Genomic DNA, 21,815 nt, shown 5'->3' on the forward strand with positions numbered 1-21,815 from the left:
TGACAAAAAAGGATTTAAAGTTAAATAAATTTGTTGACAAGTTAGTAAACGGTTGATATATTTTTTTAAAATAGTAATTTGCTTGTCTCAGTTGTTAATTTCCAAAGTAGAGATATTGTCAATATGTGACTATTTGTATTTTAAAATTATTTATTAATTATGATTATTTTAGAATCAAAGCTGCTAATGGGTAGTAATTGCTACTAAGAAGAAATTGCCTTCGATCTTGGTTTATCTATTCAGAAAATACAGTGTCTGACACAAGTGTTGAAGTTGTTTACAGTGCTGGGCAGGTAATAGCATTTTGGATCAAGTGTAACATAAAATCTTTCTAAGCTCGGACAGAACTTCAGGAAGCAAAGTAAGGCATTGATTGGTTCTCTTTCCATTGAACAATCAATCCACCAAAGCTCTTTTAATTCGCTCAAATAACATTCAGGTCGCCTACTTGAGAAGACCAGAATGATTTCTTTTATAGAGACCATAACGATAACAAGAAGGGAAAGGGAGTCTCAGTCTCAAAGACGGTGAGTTATCTATATTCAAATGCCTATGCACAACCATTTGTCTGTGCATTACTATTTAAATAAAAATACAGAGTTGAAAGTGAAAGAGCTTTCTTTACAAGGAGGTATTGTTAGAGATGATCAAGGAATATCGTCAGTCTTACATTGTTAGTTGTTTGCCAAACTTTCGCTTGATTTTAGATACACTATCATCTTTCAATCTCTGGGATAGCGTTTTTTTTAACCGCATCACTTCACTTCTTGTATGTGCTCATTTTTTTTAAGACATTGTCATGATGTGAGTTCTTTCTTTTTTATGCTCGCCATTTGTCCCCTTAGAAATTTTCATTTTTAGTTCTGGTATCTTAGTTCTTGTTTTGGAACACTGAATTCATTGAAACACAATCAATTTTTGTTTCAATTATAGTTGGAACAGTGAGATATTCATTTGTACACATCTCCCACTTCGAGCCTCGTATGATATTTTATACTTGTTTAAGTTAGAGAAGAGTTGGTATAAACTCTGAAATGCTATAGCTTGGGACCCAAAAGAGACAAAAGAGAAAAGCTTATTGCCTGCGTGAATGCCCAAATAGAGAGGGAGAGTCTATCATACGTCAAGTATAAAAAGTACCAACAACCATTCACAAAGACTTAGATGCAAGTCAACAATGGTTTGAAAAATGGGTGAGAGACTTATGTTATTGCATTCTATTCATTTTTCCAGATCTTCTGTTTCAAGTCTCAAATGACAATTTTAACTCTGTAATAACAGAAAGGTTGATCTGAAATGCGATTGCTTTGGACCCAAAACAGAAATGAGCTTTTAGCCTGTGTGAATCAAAAGGGACAGTGTATCATACGTCAAGACTAAAAGGGGCAAAGGTCTCTTGACCTTGAATGGGGCTAACATAAATTACTATAATACAAAGACTTCAACTTTGGAGTGAAAAATGGGTGAGACTTTTAATAGTTAGTTCCTATATAGAGGGAGATAAAAGCTTATTGCCTATGTGAATGTCCACATCTCCATTTTGTAGTCTTATATGACAGTTGTCTTCTTGACACTAAATCGGCCAACATAAATTATTATAATACAAAGACATAAAACTATGGAGTGAAAAATGGGTGAAAGACTTAATAGTTTTTTTATTTGAGGGTTGAAAGACTTAAAAGTTAGTTTGATCGTACAGGCTACTGCAATTAACCTATATATAACCTTCATATCATAGCTGTTACTTGCATGCAGAGCATTTGTTACTCATGAAGAGTTTAACCTTGCTTGCTCCCTTACTCTTGTGTGTTACTTTACTATTTTCTTCTCTTAATGTCGCTTCTGATTCTGCAGCTGAAGCATTGGCAATCCTCAAATGGAAAGCCAGCCTTCAAAGCCAAAACCATTCTGTTTTGCTTTCCTGGAATACTTCCAACGACCCATATACCAAAACAAGTCCTTGTGCTTGGTTTGGAATCCATTGCAATCATGCTGACAGTGTTACTAAGATTAACCTCACTGGCTATGGTGTAAAAGGTACGCTCCATTCATTTCCATTCTCGTCTTTGCCTAATCTTGCAGAGTTGGACCTTAGCATCAATGAACTTTATGGCATAATCCCACATAATATCAGTCAGCTCTCCAAACTAACCTACCTCGATTTATCCTATAACCAGTTCTCTGGGCAAATACCACCTGAAATTAGCCACCTTCTACATCTTCAGACCCTTCACCTTGCTGGAAATCAGTTGAACGGCTCAATTCCTCAAGAACTTGGTCAGCTCAAATTTCTCACTGACCTTGCCTTGTGTAGCAACAAGCTAAATGGTTGCATTCCTGCTTCTCTTGGTAAACTAAGTCGACTTCTTTCCTTAATTCTCTTTGATAATTCCCTTTCTGGTCCCATTCCTCCAGAATTGGGAAACCTTAGGAATTTGGTTGAAGTTTACCTGGACACCAACCATCTAACTGGTCCAATCCCTTCCACGTTTGGAAACTTGAAAAAACTGACGGTGCTTCAGATGTTTAACAATAGTCTTTCAGGTCCCATCCCCTCTGAGTTAGGGAATATGGAATCTCTTTCTGAAATAAGCCTTTATCACAACAATCTATCTGGCTTGATCCCAACCTCATTTGGTGACTTGAGACATCTTACAGTTGCCCACCTTTATGAAAATCAACTCTCTGGTCCAATTCCTGAGGAGATAGGAAACTTGAATTCTCTTGTTGACCTGGAGTTGTGTGAAAACCAACTCAATGGCTCTATTCCTGCTTCACTTGGCAGTTTGAGCAACTTGGAAATTCTGTTCCTCCGAGACAACCGACTCTCAGGTTCCATTCCTAATGAAATCGGAAACTTGATGAAGTTGATCGTGTTAGAACTAGACCACAACAATCTGACAGGAAATTTGCCGCAAGGCATTTGCCGTGGTGGATCACTTGAATACTTCACAGCAGCTGACAACCAGCTTACCGGGCCAATCCCTCAAGGGTTGAAAAATTGCACTAGCTTGAAGAGAGTCTACCTTGAAAGAAACCGACTCAGAGGAAATATATCTGAAGATTTAGGCGTTTACCCAAACCTAAGATTCATTGAATTAAGTGACAACGAACTTTATGGTGAAGTGTCTTCCAATTGGGGATTGTGCAGGAGCTTACAGAGCCTATCTATTGCAAGGAACAATCTCAGTGGCACAATACCAGCTGAGATTGGAAACTCACGTCAGATACACAGGCTTGATCTTTCTTCAAATCATTTAGTTGGGGAGATTCCAAAGAAAATTTCAAAGTTGACATCTTTGCTTTATCTTTTTTGAATGGGAATCAACTTTCTGGTAGTGTACCCTTGGAACTAGGACTTATGTCCAAGCTTTTGTATCTAGATTTGTCTGCAAACCAATTGAGCAAGTCCATCCCTGAAACTATAGGGAATCTGTCCAGGTCATTCTACTTGAATTTGAGCATCAATCGGTTTAGCCAAAGAATTCCAATTCAAGTAGGTAAGTTAACTAGGCTGGTTCATCTAGATTTGAGTCATAACATGCTTTCAGGGGAGATTCCAGGGGAATTTCAAAGTTTGCAGAGCTTGGAGACACTAAACCTTTCTCACAATAATCTCTCTGGTGAAATACCAGCCTCTTTAGAGAAGCTCCGAGGCTTGTACACTGTTGACATTTCAAGTAATGAACTCCAGGGTCCCATTCCCAACTGCCAAGCATTTCTAAATGCTTCAGTACAAGAATTGGGACGGAACAAAGGATTATGTGGCAATGCTAGAGGCTTACCGCCTTGCACACCTTTTTCTAAGAAGGGTCACAACAACAACAAAACCTTTTTAGTAGTTATGTTCTTTCTTTTATCGGTTTCTTGTCTCTTGATTTCATCAATTGCTTTGTTGTTTGCCTTCAAGAGGAAGAAAGATACAGATGAAGAAAGACAAAGCAATGCAAGTGATGAAATATTTTTCTCTGTAACTCCCTTTAATGGAAGAATATTGTATAAAGAGATCACTAGAACCACCAAAGAGTTTGATGCTAAATATTGCATTGGGAAGGGAGGATATGGAAACGTATACAAAGCAGAGCTGTCATCAGGAGATGTTGTAGCTGTGAAGAAATTCCATCCGTTGCATACCGGTGAAATGGCAGATCAGAGACAGTTCCTAAATGAGGTAAGGGCATTAGTAGAAACAAGACACAGAAATATCGTGAAGTTCTACGGTTTTTGTTCCTCTGCAGGTCATTCCTTCTTAGTATACAAGTACCTTGAAAGGGGTAGCTTGGCTTCAGTTCTCAGTAAGAATGAAGAATCTAAGAAATTGGACTGGAACAAGAGGGTGAACATTGTCAAAGGTGTTGTTAATGCCCTCTCCTATTTGCACCATGACTGTTCACCGCCCATTGTTCATCGAGATATAACAAGCAACAACATTTTGCTTGATTTGGAGTATGAAGCTCACCTTTCAGACTTTGGCACTGCTAAGCTTCTCAATCCAGACTCATCCAATTGGAGTAATATTGCTGGAACATACGGATACATAGCACCAGGTGATTTTTCATTTTACTTCCATAGATGACATAGCATAGAGGATAATATTTGTTATCAACTATTATTTCTTTTTCTTTGCAGAGCTTTCCTACACCATGCAAGTTACTGAAAAATGTGATGTGTTTAGCTTTGGAGTGCTGGCATTGGAATTGATAGTTGGGGCATATCCGGGTGAATTTCTCTCTAATCTATCAATTTTAACAGCAGAAAGCATTCCACTAAACAATGTGTTAGATCAAAGTCTTTCGCCTCCACCACCAGAAGTTGTGAACAAACTCATATTCATCCTGAAGCTGGCTGTTTCATGTTTAAATATCAATCCAAAATCTAGGCCAACCATGCACACTGTTTCTCAGCTGGTGTTCGACCACATCTAGTCCCATCTAGGACTCTTTGATCTTCATCTAAGATACCACCTTAGAAACGTTTGGTATTTGCTCTAATGTTGTTTCTTTAGCTGTTGTGTAGTTATAATGGGTTAATGGATTAGCATTTTTGTACCCTCAATTACCTTTTTCCTTGAGAATTGCTACTAGCTTGTTGGTAGCGCAACAAGAGTTGTTTCCGATATTTGTCTGTGACAGTTTATCATAAATTGTATTCTAGTATCATCTTTTCAAAGGTTTCATCCTCTAATATTGATTGGGTCCTTCAAAGAGCTAAGCCTTTCGAAGCTTTCAACACCCTCCCTATTGCTATTAATCCAAGTCCTATTGTCTCATATTAGTCCTACATCAATTAAAGGATTCGCTAATCCATGTATTAATGCTCTCAAATTTTAATGTCGTCCCCGTCCTTTTTCTCTAAAGGGCCATACCTATATCAACCATCACTTGTATTTCATGGAGTGGTTTTCTTTTAATTGAATCTACTTGACCAGCCTCCATTAACTCCTACCTTGAATTAACTTAAATGTAGAACTCAAAGGATGGAGGAGTACGTTCTTTGAAAACCTACCTCGCTTTCTTCAATTGTAATACCCAACCCAAAATAAAATCTAATTATCTTTTTAGGATTTTATTTTATTTTTACTAAAGCCTACTATGAAAAAAAAATTGCAATAGGTGGATTAAAAAGAAAGATGAGAGAAAAAACATAAGAGAACAAAAATTGGGGAAAATGAAGGAGGATGGAAATTGAAGTTCTAGCCATAAATTCCCTGTTTTGATTGTTTAAAGAAATATTTATTAGATTGCTACAATTTGATGGAATTAGTTGAAAGAAAATTGATTAGTGAATAGACTTTGTAAAATTATTAGGTTTTATTTTATCACCTATTAAGAGATATAAGTATGATTTTTATTAGATTGAAGGGTTAGTAGATTAATCATAGCTTCCAACACATCAATACTTAATAAACTAATCTGCACATTCAAGCCTATATAATCAAGCATAAATAGTTAATTATCAAAAAAATAAAATTCAACCATGTTAACATTATAAGCTAAACTATTAAAATACCTGAACTTTTTTAAGTTACAAGCCCATCAACCTAGTTACATGCTATAAGACTCAAAACATTTATATATATATACAAAATTGCAACGAAATGATTTGAGTTTAGCTGAAGAAAATGAATGCTTAATCTCGAATTTACTAAAGCCTCTGCCTGAGATTTGCGCACAAAAACAGATATAACCGTACCCTAAACAACATGTACTCAATTATACTAATATGATTCGAATTCAATTATAAACGTAATAATATTGAATAAACAAATAAGTAAAAAGATTAAATATATTATTCATTAGCCATTTCAATATCAACATTAATATGCATATACCTATAAACCACTATTCCTTTAGAAGATTCATAATCATTTATCATTCCAACATGTTCATACTTGCTTACAAATCACATTATCTTCAAGGTATTTGCATTTATTTTTACCATATCAATTTCATATATCATATTTCCATTATTATCAAATTTCACTATACAAATGTTTAACATATAATTTCACATTTTAGCCTCTATTAACATAATCGAACTCAAAAACGGATATTCGGATAAATCCACCAACACACCAGTATATGCACCGAAGTGCTGACCATACATAAATTCACCAATCCTACCAATCACACCAGAATACGCTCATACTCTCAAGAAATTTGAACTGACGATGACAATTTGTTCTCGACCCTCAAGAAATTAGAGAATTATAGCAATAGACCCTATGACATGCCAACTATACCCGTGACTCTATCCAGCAATGTTAATAAAGAAATTTCATAATTAAAGACATATCATCAAGAAAGCATATACATATATAATCAATTTACCAAATGATCGCAAAACACATAGTTTGGCATATATGTACCTTTAAAATACAATCTCATTGATAGTTTACCATTTTTGAATATTTTACGAGTTGAACATATTCATATAATTATTTAATGAACTCAAATTATGAGAGTACAAATTAGATTATCTATTTGTCAATGCCCTTGGCTTTCCCTTTGCCTTTCGATGTCCCAGTGTCGTCTTTAGCTATGTACGAAAAAATCGAATACGGGAAATTAATTAATTATACAATTCAGACATAAAAGCATGATGATACAAGCCCTTATATTCGAAACACTCGTACCTCACAATTCACCGAATCAAATTTAAATATGAATAACAAATATAGTACAAGAACTTCCTACAACCATTTTTTATTATCAAACCTCAAGTTTTCATCCCTTACAATTAAGTCATTAATAACACATAAATTATCAATTTTCTAAGTTTGATTCAAGCTTAATTTAACACTTTTTACTAAAATTTTAACATATTCTACTATGATCTTAATTTATATCAACATGCATGAAATTAAATCTTTAACCTCAAATATTCTCAAGTTTTTCCATCAACGGAAAACCATATCAAAGCTCACTAATTCACTAGATTAACTAATGGGTTCTTAATAATCATTCGCTATTAACAAAAATCCTATTGAAATTCAAAGAAAACAACTCGCTAATGCTTGATGCAAGGTGCAGCAATGGTGGCTTGATGAAGAATTCTTCTTTCTTTTGTTTGTTTGTCTTAGCCGATTAAGGAAGAAGAGAACTGAATTTTCTCTTTCATCCGACTACTTTCGTATTTATATGCATAATTAGCATAACGCTTGACATAATTATTTCACTAATCCATGGTTAATCGACCCATAATATTAGTTTGTGGAAAACGATTGATATGGCTTTTACTTAACTATTAACATGAATTAACAATGATTTTATTACTACTAAAGTCCTCGACATAATTATACTCAAGCCCCTTAAATATATATTTTTAATTCCCCAATTAAAACCACTTTTCAGTTTAGTCCATGTACTATAATTATCAATTGACCCAAGTTACTTCCGCTAAACGATTCACACCTAAATGGACTATACCAATTTCTAGTGACTTGTTTTAAGAAATTTAACCCTAAAATTGAATTTATCGATGTCGATAAAATTAAGAATCGTTACAATTTACTGTTGTCATAATCTCCCTTTTTTGACAAAGATGTCAAAGAGACTTCTTCTCACCATATGATCTTCTTTAAATCAATCCAGCAAAGTGCATAAATATCCAATAAAGTAATAAGGTTTAAGAACAAAATCAAACACAACCACAATTAGCTTCAAGTATGCATAGTACAGAGATAGAACCTACTCTCTCAAACTTCTTATTTTATTCAACATTATTAATTTCTTATTCAAAATTTAGGTAAATTTCATTATAAATGTCACAACTGAATTAATCCATAAATGGATTTAGAAAAATTTTAATTCGGGTTCTGTTTAATGTATTGTAATCTATGCAATCTCATCTATGTCTTTATTTATAACAGTCAATCTAGTTCTGATAGTCAAGAGAAGTTATGTCTCCAATTAGAATTATAGAGGACATAATAATCCTAACATGAGTCATTTCCTCTTTCTGATGACTACGCATCTTTTAAATGAACTAATAATATAAGTTTCTCTTGCATTATAATCAATTCCTGTAATGCAAATTAATATTAATTAAATCTTAGATAATCAGTTGGGTTAAGGGCACAATTGGGCTAAGGGCACAATTTCTAACAAAAAGTACATTCTTAGGTTTGAATAAAGCTCTCTTATATTTTCCTTTAACATATTAAAGGATAGCTTATGCAATCCAACAACTAAGTTTTTCATAACAAATTCTGTTGGAAAAATTGATTAAGAAAATGGTTATTTTAGATACAATAAAAGTTTAATTTCTTTTCTAAAATTGAGCCATTTTGTTATTTATAACAATAAATTTATTGACTGAAGTAGTACATGTGCTTTGTACGAGGCGATTAAGTCGATCCTGACTTTTAATCGAACTACCTTCTTCACTATCCTTAAATTATGAATTGCCTCGAGTGTAGGCTTGAGCAACACAAATCAAATCTCTAAATGAAAACTTTTAATTAACCTTCAGTAGGTAAGTTAATTTCTCTCTTTCACTAGTAACAATACATTTTTCCTAGAAAATAGAATTTATTCTTGTTAAATATTTTTTTTACTATTTTCTCGCAGAATAACCAAATTATATGATGTGTGTATAAATTGTATAACTAGCATTTCTTATTTATAAAGAAAATGTATAAACTTTCTATTTGAATAATATCTAATTAAATAATAATATTTTAATAAAAATAACTATAGTATGGGGGTGGTGACAACCTTAGTAAAACACTAGGGGCACGTTTGGTTCGCTGTAATGGAATAGATGCGTAATGGAATAGAGGCGTAATAGTATTCTTGTGTTTGGTTAAATGGAATGGAGGTGTAATAGCATAAGGGAAAAAACTAAAATGACTAGATCATACCCTTAGCAGAATTTTTTTTAAGTTGAGGATTATTGTTTTGTTATAAAATTTTAATAAGATTATTAATATAAATAATAAATATTTTAATCATATTTTAACATAATTATTATTAAATATAATTTAATAAAAAATATATAATTTAATAAAATTCTTAATATAATTATTCTTATATGAATTTACTAAAATCATAATATATAATACTATAAAATATAATTTAACATAATTATTATGAAATATAATTTAATAAAAATATATAATTTAATAAAATTCTTAATATCAAATATTCTTATATGAATTTACTAAAATCATAATATATAATACTATAAAATATAATTTAAAATAATTATTATTAAATATAATTTAATAAAAATATATAATTTAATCTAAAGTTTGAATGTGTATTTACCTAGCAAAAATCAACGAACTCTCGTGTAACTATAACCTAATAATATATGATGTATAATTAATATTTCGTGACTAATTAATAGCATAGAGATAAATATAGTATACGATTAAAATGCTAATAATTTATAGTATACAATTAAAATATTATAAATAAAATAGTAGTAAATGATATATAAGATAAATTAACATATAAATAATTCATATATTTAGAAGGAATAAAGATAAATTTAGTGTGATAAAATACAACATTACTTTGAAATCAAGGTTGCGAATTAGTTTTCGTGCAAGCTTTTCCAAATGCTATATTAATGATATTGAACAAGTAGTAATGTAAAGCTCTTTTCTTATATCCTTCAAATACTTCAACTGATTTCTCCATTTATCAACAAAATAAAAGCCATCCTGATCAGCAAAACAACTTCCAAATATAGCATTTGATCCTGTCATCCTCATAAACAAACAAGTCAACCCCTATTACAAGCCTCAGTTCCCAATAGGCAATAGGAGAAAAACAAGATTCCAGTGGCAACATAATTCCAAAATATATAAACATGCATTTAAAAATTTTTAGATCAAACATCAAATTTACTGGCAATGCTGCAATAAAACTGCTTCACCGCTTCAAAGTTGTTATCGTCAAGGGAGAAATTGCTCAGTCTATTAACCATGGCATCCTCAGTAACTTGATCAAATTGGTACCTATTCCTGAACAACAAGTAACTTCCACATTCCCAGGCTGAGATGGCATGAGAGGCTGCACAAGTTTTCTGTTGGATGGATTAAAATTAATCCATCAGTAAGTTTTCAACAATATTGAATCCTCCAATTTGACATCAATTTTGATAAAACAAACCTACCACAATCTAGATTGTAATGTTCTGAAATTAAAGATGACAAAATCATACACTCATAAGGCTGTTCTGTTTTACATTTTCTGTCTCCTTGTTCTTCATAAATGATGATTGTCTACATATAAAGCTCTACAGATGCTGCAGTACCCTATCATCTTAAAATTAACTACTATAATTTGATGTGACAACCAGTAAGCCTGTCCAGTTAATGATATCAAAACTTTGCTTTCCTGCTAGTATTGCAGATCCCATGATAGGTAAATATATTATGTTCTTAAATAACTAATAAAAATTTGCCACACGTCCATATACTGCCACATCACTAGTGTAATTTTCCTCCCTATTTAGACTATAACCCATCACATGGCATTATATTGACAAGTGATGTTTTTAGTGGGTAATACTAATATTGAACATATTTGCTTCACTCATCATTTTGCACATCCCATTTACTCTGTTGGTCCAAGTACGATGTTTTCTAAAAATACTTAATAAAAATGTACAGGTCCATACTTCTCAACTAAAGAACAGTTTATTGTAGGTTCTTTTAAACGAAATAACTTGTGAGCAGAAAACAAGCTTATTTTCACGATGGAATTATACAAAATGTTCATACATCAAAAGATCATGTCTACTAACCTCAAACTGATAACTCAAACAACAATTTGTTCAGTCATGACTTGCTTTAGCCATATGGGTTATTGTTGGATCTAAGTGCTACAACAGCAAGCTTCAACAGAATGCTTGTTTAGCAAGTCTCGTGACTTGCAGCAGAAACAAAGCAAAAAACTCAAATAGATTTTGAAGCAAAACTAAAAATAGAGAGCATATGGATGAAAACTTGTTGAATTCATTCAAAAAACTGAATATGGCTTAAAGCCAATACATAAACAAGCTTACAACTTGACAAAACAGTAGGTTAACCTAAACTTCACCTACTACCACTAACAAACTTAGTAACTTGAGCTAATTAACTTGTACAAATCAACAAAGCTGATTAATCAGCTCAATCACCATCAGTTTTACATCAAATATAAACCTAACATAGTTGAAATACAACTAAGTTACATTGCATTAACTTAAAAATACAAAATAAGTGAAAACACAACTTGCTGGCTTAATGAACTTGCAGCTTCTGCATGTAGTGCCCTCGACAGTCTTGGTTGCTGCATGCTGACCATTGCTTCAACACTCCTCCTTGGTTAGCATGTTGCAAACTGCCATCTTAGTTCTTAGGTGTTGAAACTTGGAAACACTGAGTGACTTTGTCAAAATGTCAGCAGTTTGCTCTTCAGAACTACAATGAACTAATTTGATAACATGAGCTTGCTCCATTTCTCGAACTGCATGAAGTTTGATGTTGAAATGCTTGGTCCTTCCATGAAAGACAGGGTTCTTTGCAATTGCAACAGCAGATAGGTTGTCACACATTATCTCTGTTGCTTCCTTTTGCTCATGGCTAAGATCAGCTAAGATTTTTCTAAGCCATATGGCTTGATTAACTGCTGCAGCAGCAGCTATGTATTCAGCCTCTGCAGTAGATTGTGCTATTACTGCCTGTTTCTTTGAACTCCAGCAAATCATACCAGAGCCTAGGTTGAATGCATAACCTGTTGTGCTCTTCATATCATCCAAAGAACCTGCCCAATCACTATCACAATAGCCAACTAACTTTAAGTTCTCAGCCTTGGTAAATTGCATTCCATAGGACAAAGTTCCCTTGATGTATCTTAGAACTCTTTTTGCAGCTCTAAAGTGACTTTCATTTGAGCAATGCATGAACCTTGAGGGTAGACTCACAGCATACATTATATCAGGTTTGGTAGCAGTCAAATACAACAAACATCCAACTAGACTTCGATAGGTTGTTTCACAGACCTTTTCATGCTTATCTTGGCTCGAGAGTTTTTCTCCAACAGCAATTGGTGTGCTGGTTGCTTTGCAATTCTCCATTGAGAATTTGTTGAGAACCTTCATAGCAAAGGTCTTTTGACTAAGCCAAATTCCATTTTCAGCTTGAGTTACTTCCATGCCTAAGAAGTAAGACATCAATCCCAAGTCAAACATCTCAAAGTGCTGTTGCATTTTAGCTTTAAAGCTGCTTAGCATCTCTCGATCTCCTCCTGTCACCAGTAGGTCATCGACATATATTGACACAATGAGCTGAATTTCAGTACTAGTCAATTTAACATAGAGAGTTGGCTCACTTAGACTTCTCTCGAATCCCAAACTGGTCAGATATCCATCAATTCTGCTATACCAGGCCCTTGGAGCCTGTTTCAAGCCATACAAGGCTTTGTTGAGTTTGTACACCATTTCTTCCTTGCCAGACACCTTGCAACCTTGAGGTTGCTCCACATAAATCTCCTCTTCAAGGAATCCATTCAGAAATGCTGATTTTACATCAAGTTGGTGTATCAGCCACTGTTTTTGTGCTGCTAAGGCAACTAACAGTCTGATGGTGTCTAGCCTGGCCACTGGTGCAAAGGTTTCCAGGTAGCCTGATCCATACCTTTGACTGAAGCCTTTCACAACCAATCTAGCCTTTAACTTGTTTAGGCTACCATCAGCATTGTTCTTGACTCGATAAACCCATTTGACACCAATAATCTTCCTGTTTGTTGGTCTATCAACCAGACTCCAGGTCTGATTCTTTTCAATCATCCTGATTTCTTCAATCATTGCTTGCTTCCAGTCCTCCTGGCTTTCTGCTTCTTCAAAGCAACTTGGTTCAACAGTAGCCACTTGTGCTCTTTCATAAACATCAGCCAGTGATCGAGTGCCTCTGATTGGAACATCATCTACATCTATTTCAGGTGTGTTTTCATCATTTTCAACTTGGTCCAATGCCAGATCTTCAGCCACTGCCTCTGGTTCAGCCTTCTCCCAATTCCAGTGTCCTTTTTCATTGAAAACAACATCCCTGCTAACCAATATCTTGTTTGTAGCAGGTTCTAAGATTCTGTAGCCCTTTTTAACCAAGTTATAGCCGATCAGGATCCCTGCTTGAGCTCTTTTATCTAGCTTGCTTCTCTTCTCAGCTGGAACTTGAGTGTAGCACAGACAACCAAAGGTTCTGAGATGAGCCAGTGATGGCTTAAACCCAAACCAGGCTTCAAATGGAGTCTTCTCAGCCAGAGCCTTGGTTGGGAGCCTATTTTGGAGATAAACTGCTGTGTTAATAGCTTCAGCCCACAGAGTTTTGGGTAAATTCTTCTCAAACAGAAGACATCTTGCCATGTTCATCAAGCTTCTGTTTTTCCTTTCACTGACCCCATTCTGTTGGGGTGTATACACATTAGTCAACTGGTGTTTGATACCTGCTTCTTCATAGTAGGCTTGGAACTGAGCTGAGGTGTACTCAGTTCCATTATCTGACCTCATTGCTCTAAGTTTGCAACCAAACTCAGTTTCAACAGCAGCTTTATACTTCAGGAACACAGATGGAACTTCTGATTTCTGTTTTAGAAAATAAATCCAGCAGTATCTTGTAAAGTCATCAATAAATAGAATAAAGTACCTGCTTCCTTTGAGAGACTCAGTCTTCATTGGTCCACACACATCTGTATACACAAGCTGGAGCTTCTCTGATGCTCTCCATGTTGTACTTGTTGGAAATGGCAATCTTGCCAATTTTCCTTGCTGACATATCTCACAAAGCTCATCATTCTTTACTGAATCGATGAAATTTTCTGCCAGACCTTCATTGACCATGCGGGCTATGGATTTGTAGTTTGTATGTCCAAGCCTCTGATGCCAGAGTCTAGAGTCATCAGTGGAGGCTATGCAGGCTGAATGTAAGTCATTTGGCCAGTCTACTTCAAAACATTTATCAGTCATGGTGACTGTTATGAGGTTTGATCCACTTGGATCAAAAATTTGACATTCTTTCTCCTTGAACACAACTGAGTAACCTTTCTCAAGTAGTTGAGTTATACTGAGAAGGTTCCTATCGATTTCAAGTACCAAAAGTACATTTGAAATGATTTTGCCACCTGTAGAGGTATGAATCAGCACATCTCCTCTTCCTTCAGCATTAATCAACTGACCATTTCCAATTTTTACCTTGGTTTTGCAGGTTCTGTCCAGGGTTTTGAAGATAGTTGCATCTGGTGACATGTGGTTTGTGCACCCACTGTCTAAAAGCCAGCCCTTTAAACCCTTCTTCTGATTTGCTGCACATGACACAGCAAAAACATGTTCTTCTTGATCACTGCTTTCTTCAGCTACTCGAGCTTCTACCTTTTGTTGCTGAAATTGATTCTGTCTTGGTTTGCTTCTATTCTTGCAAACATTTTCAACATGGCCTTTTTTCTTGCAGTGTTGGCATACTGCATCTGGTCTAAACCAGCATCTATCTTCTGTATGACCAGCTCTTTTACAATGTCTGCAGAGTTGGTCACTGCTCCTAGCAGCGTCAGGCTTAGGCCTGTTTTTCCAGAACTTTTTGCCTTTGTGAGTTTTGATGCTCGAGGCTTATTTGGCTTGAAAAGCCCCTTCCTGGTGCTCCTCTTGTCTGCTGGCTCTTCTTTGCTCTTGTGCATACAAGGCATTGATTAGCTCAGTTAAGGAGATAGTTGTCAAGTCCCTTGAGTCTTCGAGGGATGAAATTTTAGCTTCATACCTCTCTGGTAGAGTGGACACAACTTTCTCAACTATTCTAGCTTCACTGAATTGCTCTCCTAGGAGCCTTATGCTGTTTACAACAGCCATAATCTGATCTGAGTACTGCTTAACTGTTTCTTCCTCTTTCATTTTGAGATTTTCGAAATCTCTTCTCAAGTTGAGCAGCTGTTGTTGCCTTGTTCTCTCAGTCCCCTGAAATTCTTCTTTCAGCTTGTCCCAAGCCTCCTTTGGTGTTTCACAGGCCATGATCCTCATAAAGATCACATCTGTCACACAATTCTGTATGCATGACATGGCCTTGTGCCTTTTTGTTCTTTCATCAGTGTGTTGCCTTATTTGAGCAACTGTTGGATTAGCTTGAAGAGGTGCTGGCTCAGCATCTGAGTTAACAACTTCCCATAGGTCGAATGCCTGCAGGTAAGTCCTCATCTTAACTGCCCAAATTTTGAAGCCCTCTCCATTGAAGACAGGTGGTGAAGCTGGTGAAAAACCTGATGATGCCATGGTTTTGATACTGAACTACAACAGGTCCTCTAAGAATATGGCTCTGATACCAATTGTTGGATCTAAGTGCTACAACAGCAAGCTTCAACAGAATGCTTGTTTAGCAAGTCTCGTGACTTGCAGCAGAAACAAAGCAGAAAACTCAAATAGATTTTGAAACAAAACTAAAAATAGAGAGCATATGGATGAAAACTTGTTGAATTCATTCAAAAAACTGAATATGGCTTAAAGCCAATACATAAACAAGCTTACAACTTGACAAAACAGTAGGTTAACCTAAACTTCACCTACTACCACTAACAAACTTAGTAACTTGAGCTAATTAACTTGTACAAATCAACAAAGCTGATTAATCAGCTCAATCACCATCAGTTTTACATCAAATATAAACCTAACATAGTTGAAATACAACTAAGTTACATTGCATTAACTTAAAAATACAAAATAAGTGAAAACACAGCTTGCTGGCTTGATGAACTTGTAGCTTCTGCATGTAGTGCCCTCGACAGTCTTGGTTGTTGCATGCTGACCATTGCTTCAACAATTATGGATTGTCAACTATGACTTCACTGCCTGCTTTATGTATCTTAGAGCAGACCGCAACATTGCCCTAGCTTTCCTATCAGGAGTGCAACCAGACAAAATCATCTCTTCATATACAGCTGGGACCTTAATCGAAACCACACAGAGTATCTTTAAATAACAAAACATGGATGTTACAATTGAAAATAGATGATGCATGCAATGCATTACGTTAAGAGCAACTGATGTAGAAGCAGAATTGATCAAACCAATACCACAAATCTGTTTGATCTTTCAACGTTTTTTAGTGGACAGGAAAACTAGAATAAATGTTGCTATATGCTACAGAAGAGAGGGGAGGGGTGAGGGATTGTCAGATCTCGGTAAGATGCAAGTTTATAGTTGTTTCAGTAGATGGTGACTTACAACCGAGATTCAAATCTCCAGTAACTATAATCAAATGACTCAACATAGTCATATAGGGAAAAATACAAAAACAGCAAAAAGCAAAGCTAGCATGCAACTGATCCAAATGGCTATCTATACAAAGGCACAGAAAATATTATGTGTGATGCAAAAAAGCAAAGGGCTATTATCTCGTTCTCATAACAGGAAGGACACGTTATACCTTATGAAACTTGTCAACACGGATAAGAGCTTTCATAAGTATGGTATATGTGACAACGTCTGGTTTCACACCCTGTATATAAATTGAACTAGATAATAGTGTCATAATTATGACCTAAAAGAATAGTACTAATAACTTCAAGGCAAGCAAACGAAGGTAACAGGGTACTCACGTTTGAATATGCAGGAGCAGCCTGTAGAAGAACATTCATTCTACCATCAATTCTAACAATGAAAAGATAATTAATAGCAGTTTGTCAGTTTGCCCTTCCAATAGAGGTGATCAAGTGCAATTTAGCAAATAAAACTGTTTATAGTGATATTCATAACCCCATTTCAAAACCAGAGGTCACAATACAAACAAACTCACACATACAATAACATGCGAAGCCTGAGAAAATTAACAAGAGAATACCATAGATATCCTGCTGAGGTTCTGCATCAGTATAGCTGCAGCTAAACCTACATCCGGCTAAGACAAGTCAACAGTTTCAGAAAAACATTTACCTCTAGGCTTGGGTTCAACCATAAATTTATTTTTTTTAAAAAAATTTGTAACAATATGAATCTAGTAGATAGCCATTTAAAATGTTTCAGCTATATCCGATAGCTCTTTGGTTCATAAAAGAAATTCCTAAGCTACCTCAAAGAACAAAGACTTGCAATCAGAAACTATGAGGCTTCACAGAATAAACTTTCTCGGATACATCACAGAATCATACTTCACCTCAAGAATTATTTTTCATGGAACAGAAATATACAAAGTTATACGCAACAAGTAATAGAACCACATTGAAAAAGTTTTCATATGTTCAATCGAACATGCAATAGAATCAGTCAAAGAAAAGCCGAATGAAAATCATAAGAAAGGAATCAAAATTAGGAGAACAAAAAACAAATATTCCAGATTTGAGTAAAAGCAAAACTAACCTGTAAAATAAACAGGGAACCAGCTACCTGCTAAAATAATGAAGGTAACGACCTGCTAAAATAATAAGTAGGTAGGTACTTAGTTATTAAAAATGAGATATTAAAATTATTTTTTTAATATTTTTCAAGATTATCCAAAATAATATGAAATATTATATTAAAAAGGTTAAAACTAAAAAATAAATAACATTTTGAAAATCAACTTTTACATTTATCCGAAAAATATAATTATATTTCATACTTAATTTTTATAAATTTACTAAACATTTTTTTGAATATAATTTTGTAATATTTAATATTTAATTTATCATGGTTTAAATATAAATTATTTGTTTTCATATTATTATAGAAGAAAAGCTTAATATAAATTAAACATAAAAAATGAATTTGGTTGGATTCAATTAATTTCAGTGTAAATCCAAAATTGAACTGAACAAAATACACTCAGGCATTATAGTATTGACAGCATATAGATAATTTTTAGAGGTTGATTATTTAAATCTATTTTATTTCATGGGTTAAAAATTTATATTAAGATATCTAATTTTAATAGTATTAAAATTTATTGGTTTTGAAGAATCGGAAGAAATATTGGGAGATGTAACGTTGAGTAAGTTGAATTATGGGTTATCTATGATGGTCTTTAATTTACATGGGAAGCTAAATGAATAAATGTTATCGTAGAGACAAATTGTGTTCTTTCTGTTGAGTCCATTCAGGGTAGATTTTAAAGTATAGAATAAAGTGTTAATTGAGAAAAATCAGCTCAATTAAGAGGTTAATTGAGCAGGGACGAAATTATCATTTATTGAAAGCTTAGGGGAAAAATGGTAATCAACATCCTACATTAAAACAGTTTTAGACAGCAACAATAGGATAACTTTGAAAAAATCACCATAAATTGTGAAAATCGAATTAGTTGATGAAAAAAATATGAAATTAAAGCTTATTGAGTCTAGTTTCTCATATAAGAAATGGTGTAATCAATGAAATTATAAATCATGAGATATAATAAATTTTTTGAGACAAGGTCAGAATGAATTCGGGTTCCCCTGTTCTGACTTTGGAAAATCATCAAAAATTGGATAAAAATAATTAAGGGCTTAAATTTATATGTTTAAAATTATAATGAGTATATTTTCAATAGAAACAAACAGGAACATCATTTGAATCCCGTACTAGGAGAAAATAAATTTGTAGTGAAGAAGGGTCGAAAATGTCAGACAGCATAATAGGGATGACTTTATAGAATTAACTGTACTTATTGACTAAACCATAAATTCTGAAAATTTTATGGTAAGAAGATATGTGAGTTTAGTTTTGGAAAAATCAAGCGGATCTTAATTTGGAGTTCCGTAGTTCAAGATATAAATAATTTAGTGACTATGACTCCTTAGAGACAACTCTGAATGAATTATAAATAATAATGGAATTATAGAGAATGTTACATATGAACATGAAATGTATTAAATTAATGATTAAATTTATTTATTTAAATCCAAAAAATTCAAATAAGAAGCTAGATCGAGGAAAAGAAAAAGTTTGGGATTAGTAGACTTTTTGTATATGAACAAGTATCGAGGTAAGTTCGTGTAACTTGAATTATATTCTTAAATGCTTGAAATATATTTTTATTGATGTGAATATGATTTGGATGTTTATTATATGATAATTGATGAAGTATTGATATTCTTCACTCAAAACTGAAGAGTTAGAAAATGGAAAAAAGAAAAACGAAATCGATTTTACAGAAAAGAAAAGAAAAACAGGGAAAGAGTGCGAGCATTTTTCGTTGTTAGAAGAAGAAGAAACAGAAATCGATGGAAGAAGAAGCAGAAATTACCTGTGCAATATCGATGGAAGAAGCAGAAATCGATGAGGGTAGAATATGGAATAGAAAATAAGAAACGGTAAGGAATCCCTAATCGGCGCTCAGCGTGGGGAATGCCTATTACGGGCAACCAAACGCCCGTTTGGTGGTGGGCCCGCAGATTAGGGGGGAATGCACTCCTATTCCCCCAACCAAACATAGTGTAGGATTTGCTGCCACTTACAAGGTATAAGGCCAAGTTGGGTTTTTTTTGTATTGAGTCTAATTTTATATGTTTCTTACACTTTAATCCAACATTTATAATTTATCCAACCCAAAGTCTAATTTTTAAAATATTAATTAATTAATTTTTCAATTAAATTATTTTCTAAACTTAATTCTAATTCTATAGAAGTCATTTCAACTTTATCATATCAAAATTTATGAGAAACTATATTTAATTGCTCTATTCAACAAATTTACGATGACTAATTAATTTAATTCATACTTCAAACTCTAATATTTTATTTGTAATTAAATAAATAATAATTCGAAGAAATCAAATTAATTCCTATGTCTTTTTTGTACTTAGCAAGAAAATGCATTCATTGTGGATAGTGATACATGCGATCTATTTTTCTTACTTCATCATTTTCATTCATTCCATATTATTGGTTCTGCATGCAATTCGTTTCTGGTTATCTCGAGCTAGGGAGGGACTGGTTGAACATATATAATTAGGCTCAAATAATTTGTAATTAAATTCCAATTTTTCACCTATTAACTATAACATTATTCAGTGAAAAAGTCATTCTACTAAAGTATCATGATTAAGCTCTCCCGTATTATATACCATTATGAAAGTCACTCATTGAGTGCTCGTCCAATGACCTTGTTATAAGTGTGTTAAACTTATAGAATATTCTCAATCTCTTTGGGATAAATCAATTCTCCCAGTATAATCATATTTTATCTCACGGTAAGTATTACATCTTCTTTTATGAAAAGTTAATTACTAACAAATAGTAATTAAATCATTTCTCACAAATACAAATAACTCATGACCACACTACTTTTCATCTATCATGTAATGTCGATGAGAGAATATCATTTCCTCTTTAATTGGGCTATAAATTTTACTGTTGTGAAATGATGCTACATACTGCAGAAGTTGTATACTCGACGCACCAGCTTTCAGTTTCTTACCTATTTGAACTCAAACTTTCACTTACATAAAATTATACGAGTCATGCATACATAGCTCATCATCCACTCAAGATTGAGGTAGGCCACACTATGAAAGTTTCAAGTAAATAGATTCATAAACAGATTTAGGATTTATTTTACTTGGGTCCTATTTGATGTATTGTCAATCCAATCAGTCACATCCATGTATGTATCTTTTAGGATTTAATTCGCTTCGATATCTAATACAATGTATCTCCTCAATTGAACTTGATAAATGTTATATTAGTCCTTTAATTGATTTACTCAATTTCAATTAGACTAATGATATGTTTAGATTATCTACTAATATAAGCTATCTTTCCGCATTGCAATCCTACCACACAATGTTGCTTAATATTAGTTAAATATTAGATAATCAGTAAACTAATATTTGCTTTCATTATGCTTTGTGTGCAAAAATCATTGAGGAGAATATACAAAAGATACTAATAATACTGATGCATATTTATTTAAACCATTGATATATTCAAAAAATTACAAGTACATAGTCGAAAATACTACACTGAAGACAGTAGATCCCAACACATTCATGCTAACATGTTTTAAATTTCTATGCCATAACCAATATGCCTCTTCACTATTTGTCATAAAACAAGAATGAAAAGAATCTAAAACATCTAGATGCACCACATAAATATTACCTAACCTATGACCTACAAAAATAATCCCATTAGACTCTAAATTTACAACTATTGAATGAGGTTTGAAGGATATTTTTCTTGAGAAATTTAGCAAAAAAAAACACATTTTTAATATGGGTGAAAGTATTTTTACCTAAATATGACAGATATGCAATTACAAGCAAATGCACTCTAATCTAATTATTAGGTAACTTTTCAAACCCACCCCTTAAAATATAATCCATCTTTATCAAAACTAAATAAATTTTGTATCTCAAGTATATCATTAAGCTTTTGATGCCCAGAAA

General features: G+C 33.6%; 3 protein-coding genes and 1 long non-coding RNA gene across 8 annotated transcripts; 2 read left to right on the plus strand and 2 right to left on the minus strand.

Annotated features, from left to right (window-relative positions):
- The first annotated feature begins 1,769 nt into the window (after positions 1 to 1,769).
- On the plus strand, positions 1,770 to 3,317 carry LOC107939578 (MDIS1-interacting receptor like kinase 2-like). Its single transcript, XM_016872918.2, has one exon. The coding sequence runs from the start codon at positions 1,770 to 1,772 to the stop codon at positions 3,315 to 3,317; it is 1,548 nt and encodes a 515-aa protein (XP_016728407.2).
- Positions 3,318 to 3,361: 44 nt separating this feature from the next.
- LOC121203584 (MDIS1-interacting receptor like kinase 2) lies at positions 3,362 to 5,174 on the plus strand. The gene is made up of 2 exons (XM_041095120.1): positions 3,362 to 4,547; positions 4,630 to 5,174. The coding sequence occupies exons 1-2, from the start codon at positions 3,362 to 3,364 to the stop codon at positions 4,923 to 4,925; spliced, it is 1,482 nt and encodes a 493-aa protein (XP_040951054.1). The 3' UTR covers positions 4,926 to 5,174.
- Positions 5,175 to 9,972: 4,798 nt separating this feature from the next.
- LOC107900327 (uncharacterized) lies at positions 9,973 to 11,721 on the minus strand. Its single transcript, XR_001684891.2, has 2 exons — positions 11,260 to 11,721; positions 9,973 to 10,536 (listed from the first exon to the last, which is right to left on the minus strand). It is a non-coding gene; the product is annotated as an uncharacterized lncRNA (long non-coding RNA).
- Positions 11,722 to 16,041: 4,320 nt separating this feature from the next.
- On the minus strand, positions 16,042 to 19,842 carry LOC107901451 (pentatricopeptide repeat-containing protein At5g42310, chloroplastic). 5 transcript variants are annotated; one of them, XR_001685256.2, is made up of 6 exons: positions 19,673 to 19,842; positions 17,830 to 17,881; positions 17,315 to 17,371; positions 17,073 to 17,124; positions 16,901 to 16,972; positions 16,042 to 16,419 (listed from the first exon to the last, which is right to left on the minus strand). XR_001685256.2 is itself a non-coding variant. In XM_016827467.2 (3 exons), exons 1-3 carry the CDS (start codon positions 17,105 to 17,107, stop codon positions 16,309 to 16,311), a joined length of 234 nt encoding a protein of 77 aa, XP_016682956.1. In that variant the 5' UTR covers positions 17,108 to 17,306; the 3' UTR covers positions 16,042 to 16,308. The 5 variants fall into 5 exon arrangements, 1 of the variants encoding a protein (XP_016682956.1); XR_001685258.2 differs by having other exon boundaries at positions 16,901 to 16,988; XR_001685257.2 differs by lacking the exon at positions 17,315 to 17,371.
- Between the last annotated feature and the right edge of the window lie 1,973 nt (positions 19,843 to 21,815).

This window comes from Gossypium hirsutum, chromosome D06, assembly GCF_007990345.1.
Source record: "Gossypium hirsutum isolate 1008001.06 chromosome D06, Gossypium_hirsutum_v2.1, whole genome shotgun sequence".
Lineage (NCBI taxonomy): Eukaryota > Viridiplantae > Streptophyta > Magnoliopsida > Malvales > Malvaceae > Gossypium > Gossypium hirsutum.

Coding starts and splice junctions, on each gene's coding strand:
- LOC107939578 (XM_016872918.2), top strand. CDS start 1,770: ATGAAGAGTTTAACCTTGCTTGCTCCCTTACTCTTGTGTGTTACTTTA.
- LOC121203584 (XM_041095120.1), top strand. CDS start 3,362: ATGTCCAAGCTTTTGTATCTAGATTTGTCTGCAAACCAATTGAGCAAG. Junction 4,548..4,629: donor ATACGGATACATAGCACCAG/GTGATTTTTCAT, acceptor TTTTCTTTGCAG/AGCTTTCCTACACCATGCAA.
- LOC107901451 (XM_016827467.2), bottom strand. CDS start 17,107: ATGTTCTTCTACAGGCTGCTCCTGCATATTCAAAC. Junction 16,989..17,072: donor CTGCTCCTGCATATTCAAAC/GTGAGTACCCTG, acceptor ACTATTATCTAG/TTCAATTTATATACAGGGTG. Junction 16,420..16,900: donor GTGTTGACAAGTTTCATAAG/GTATAACGTGTC, acceptor GTTTCGATTAAG/GTCCCAGCTGTATATGAAGA.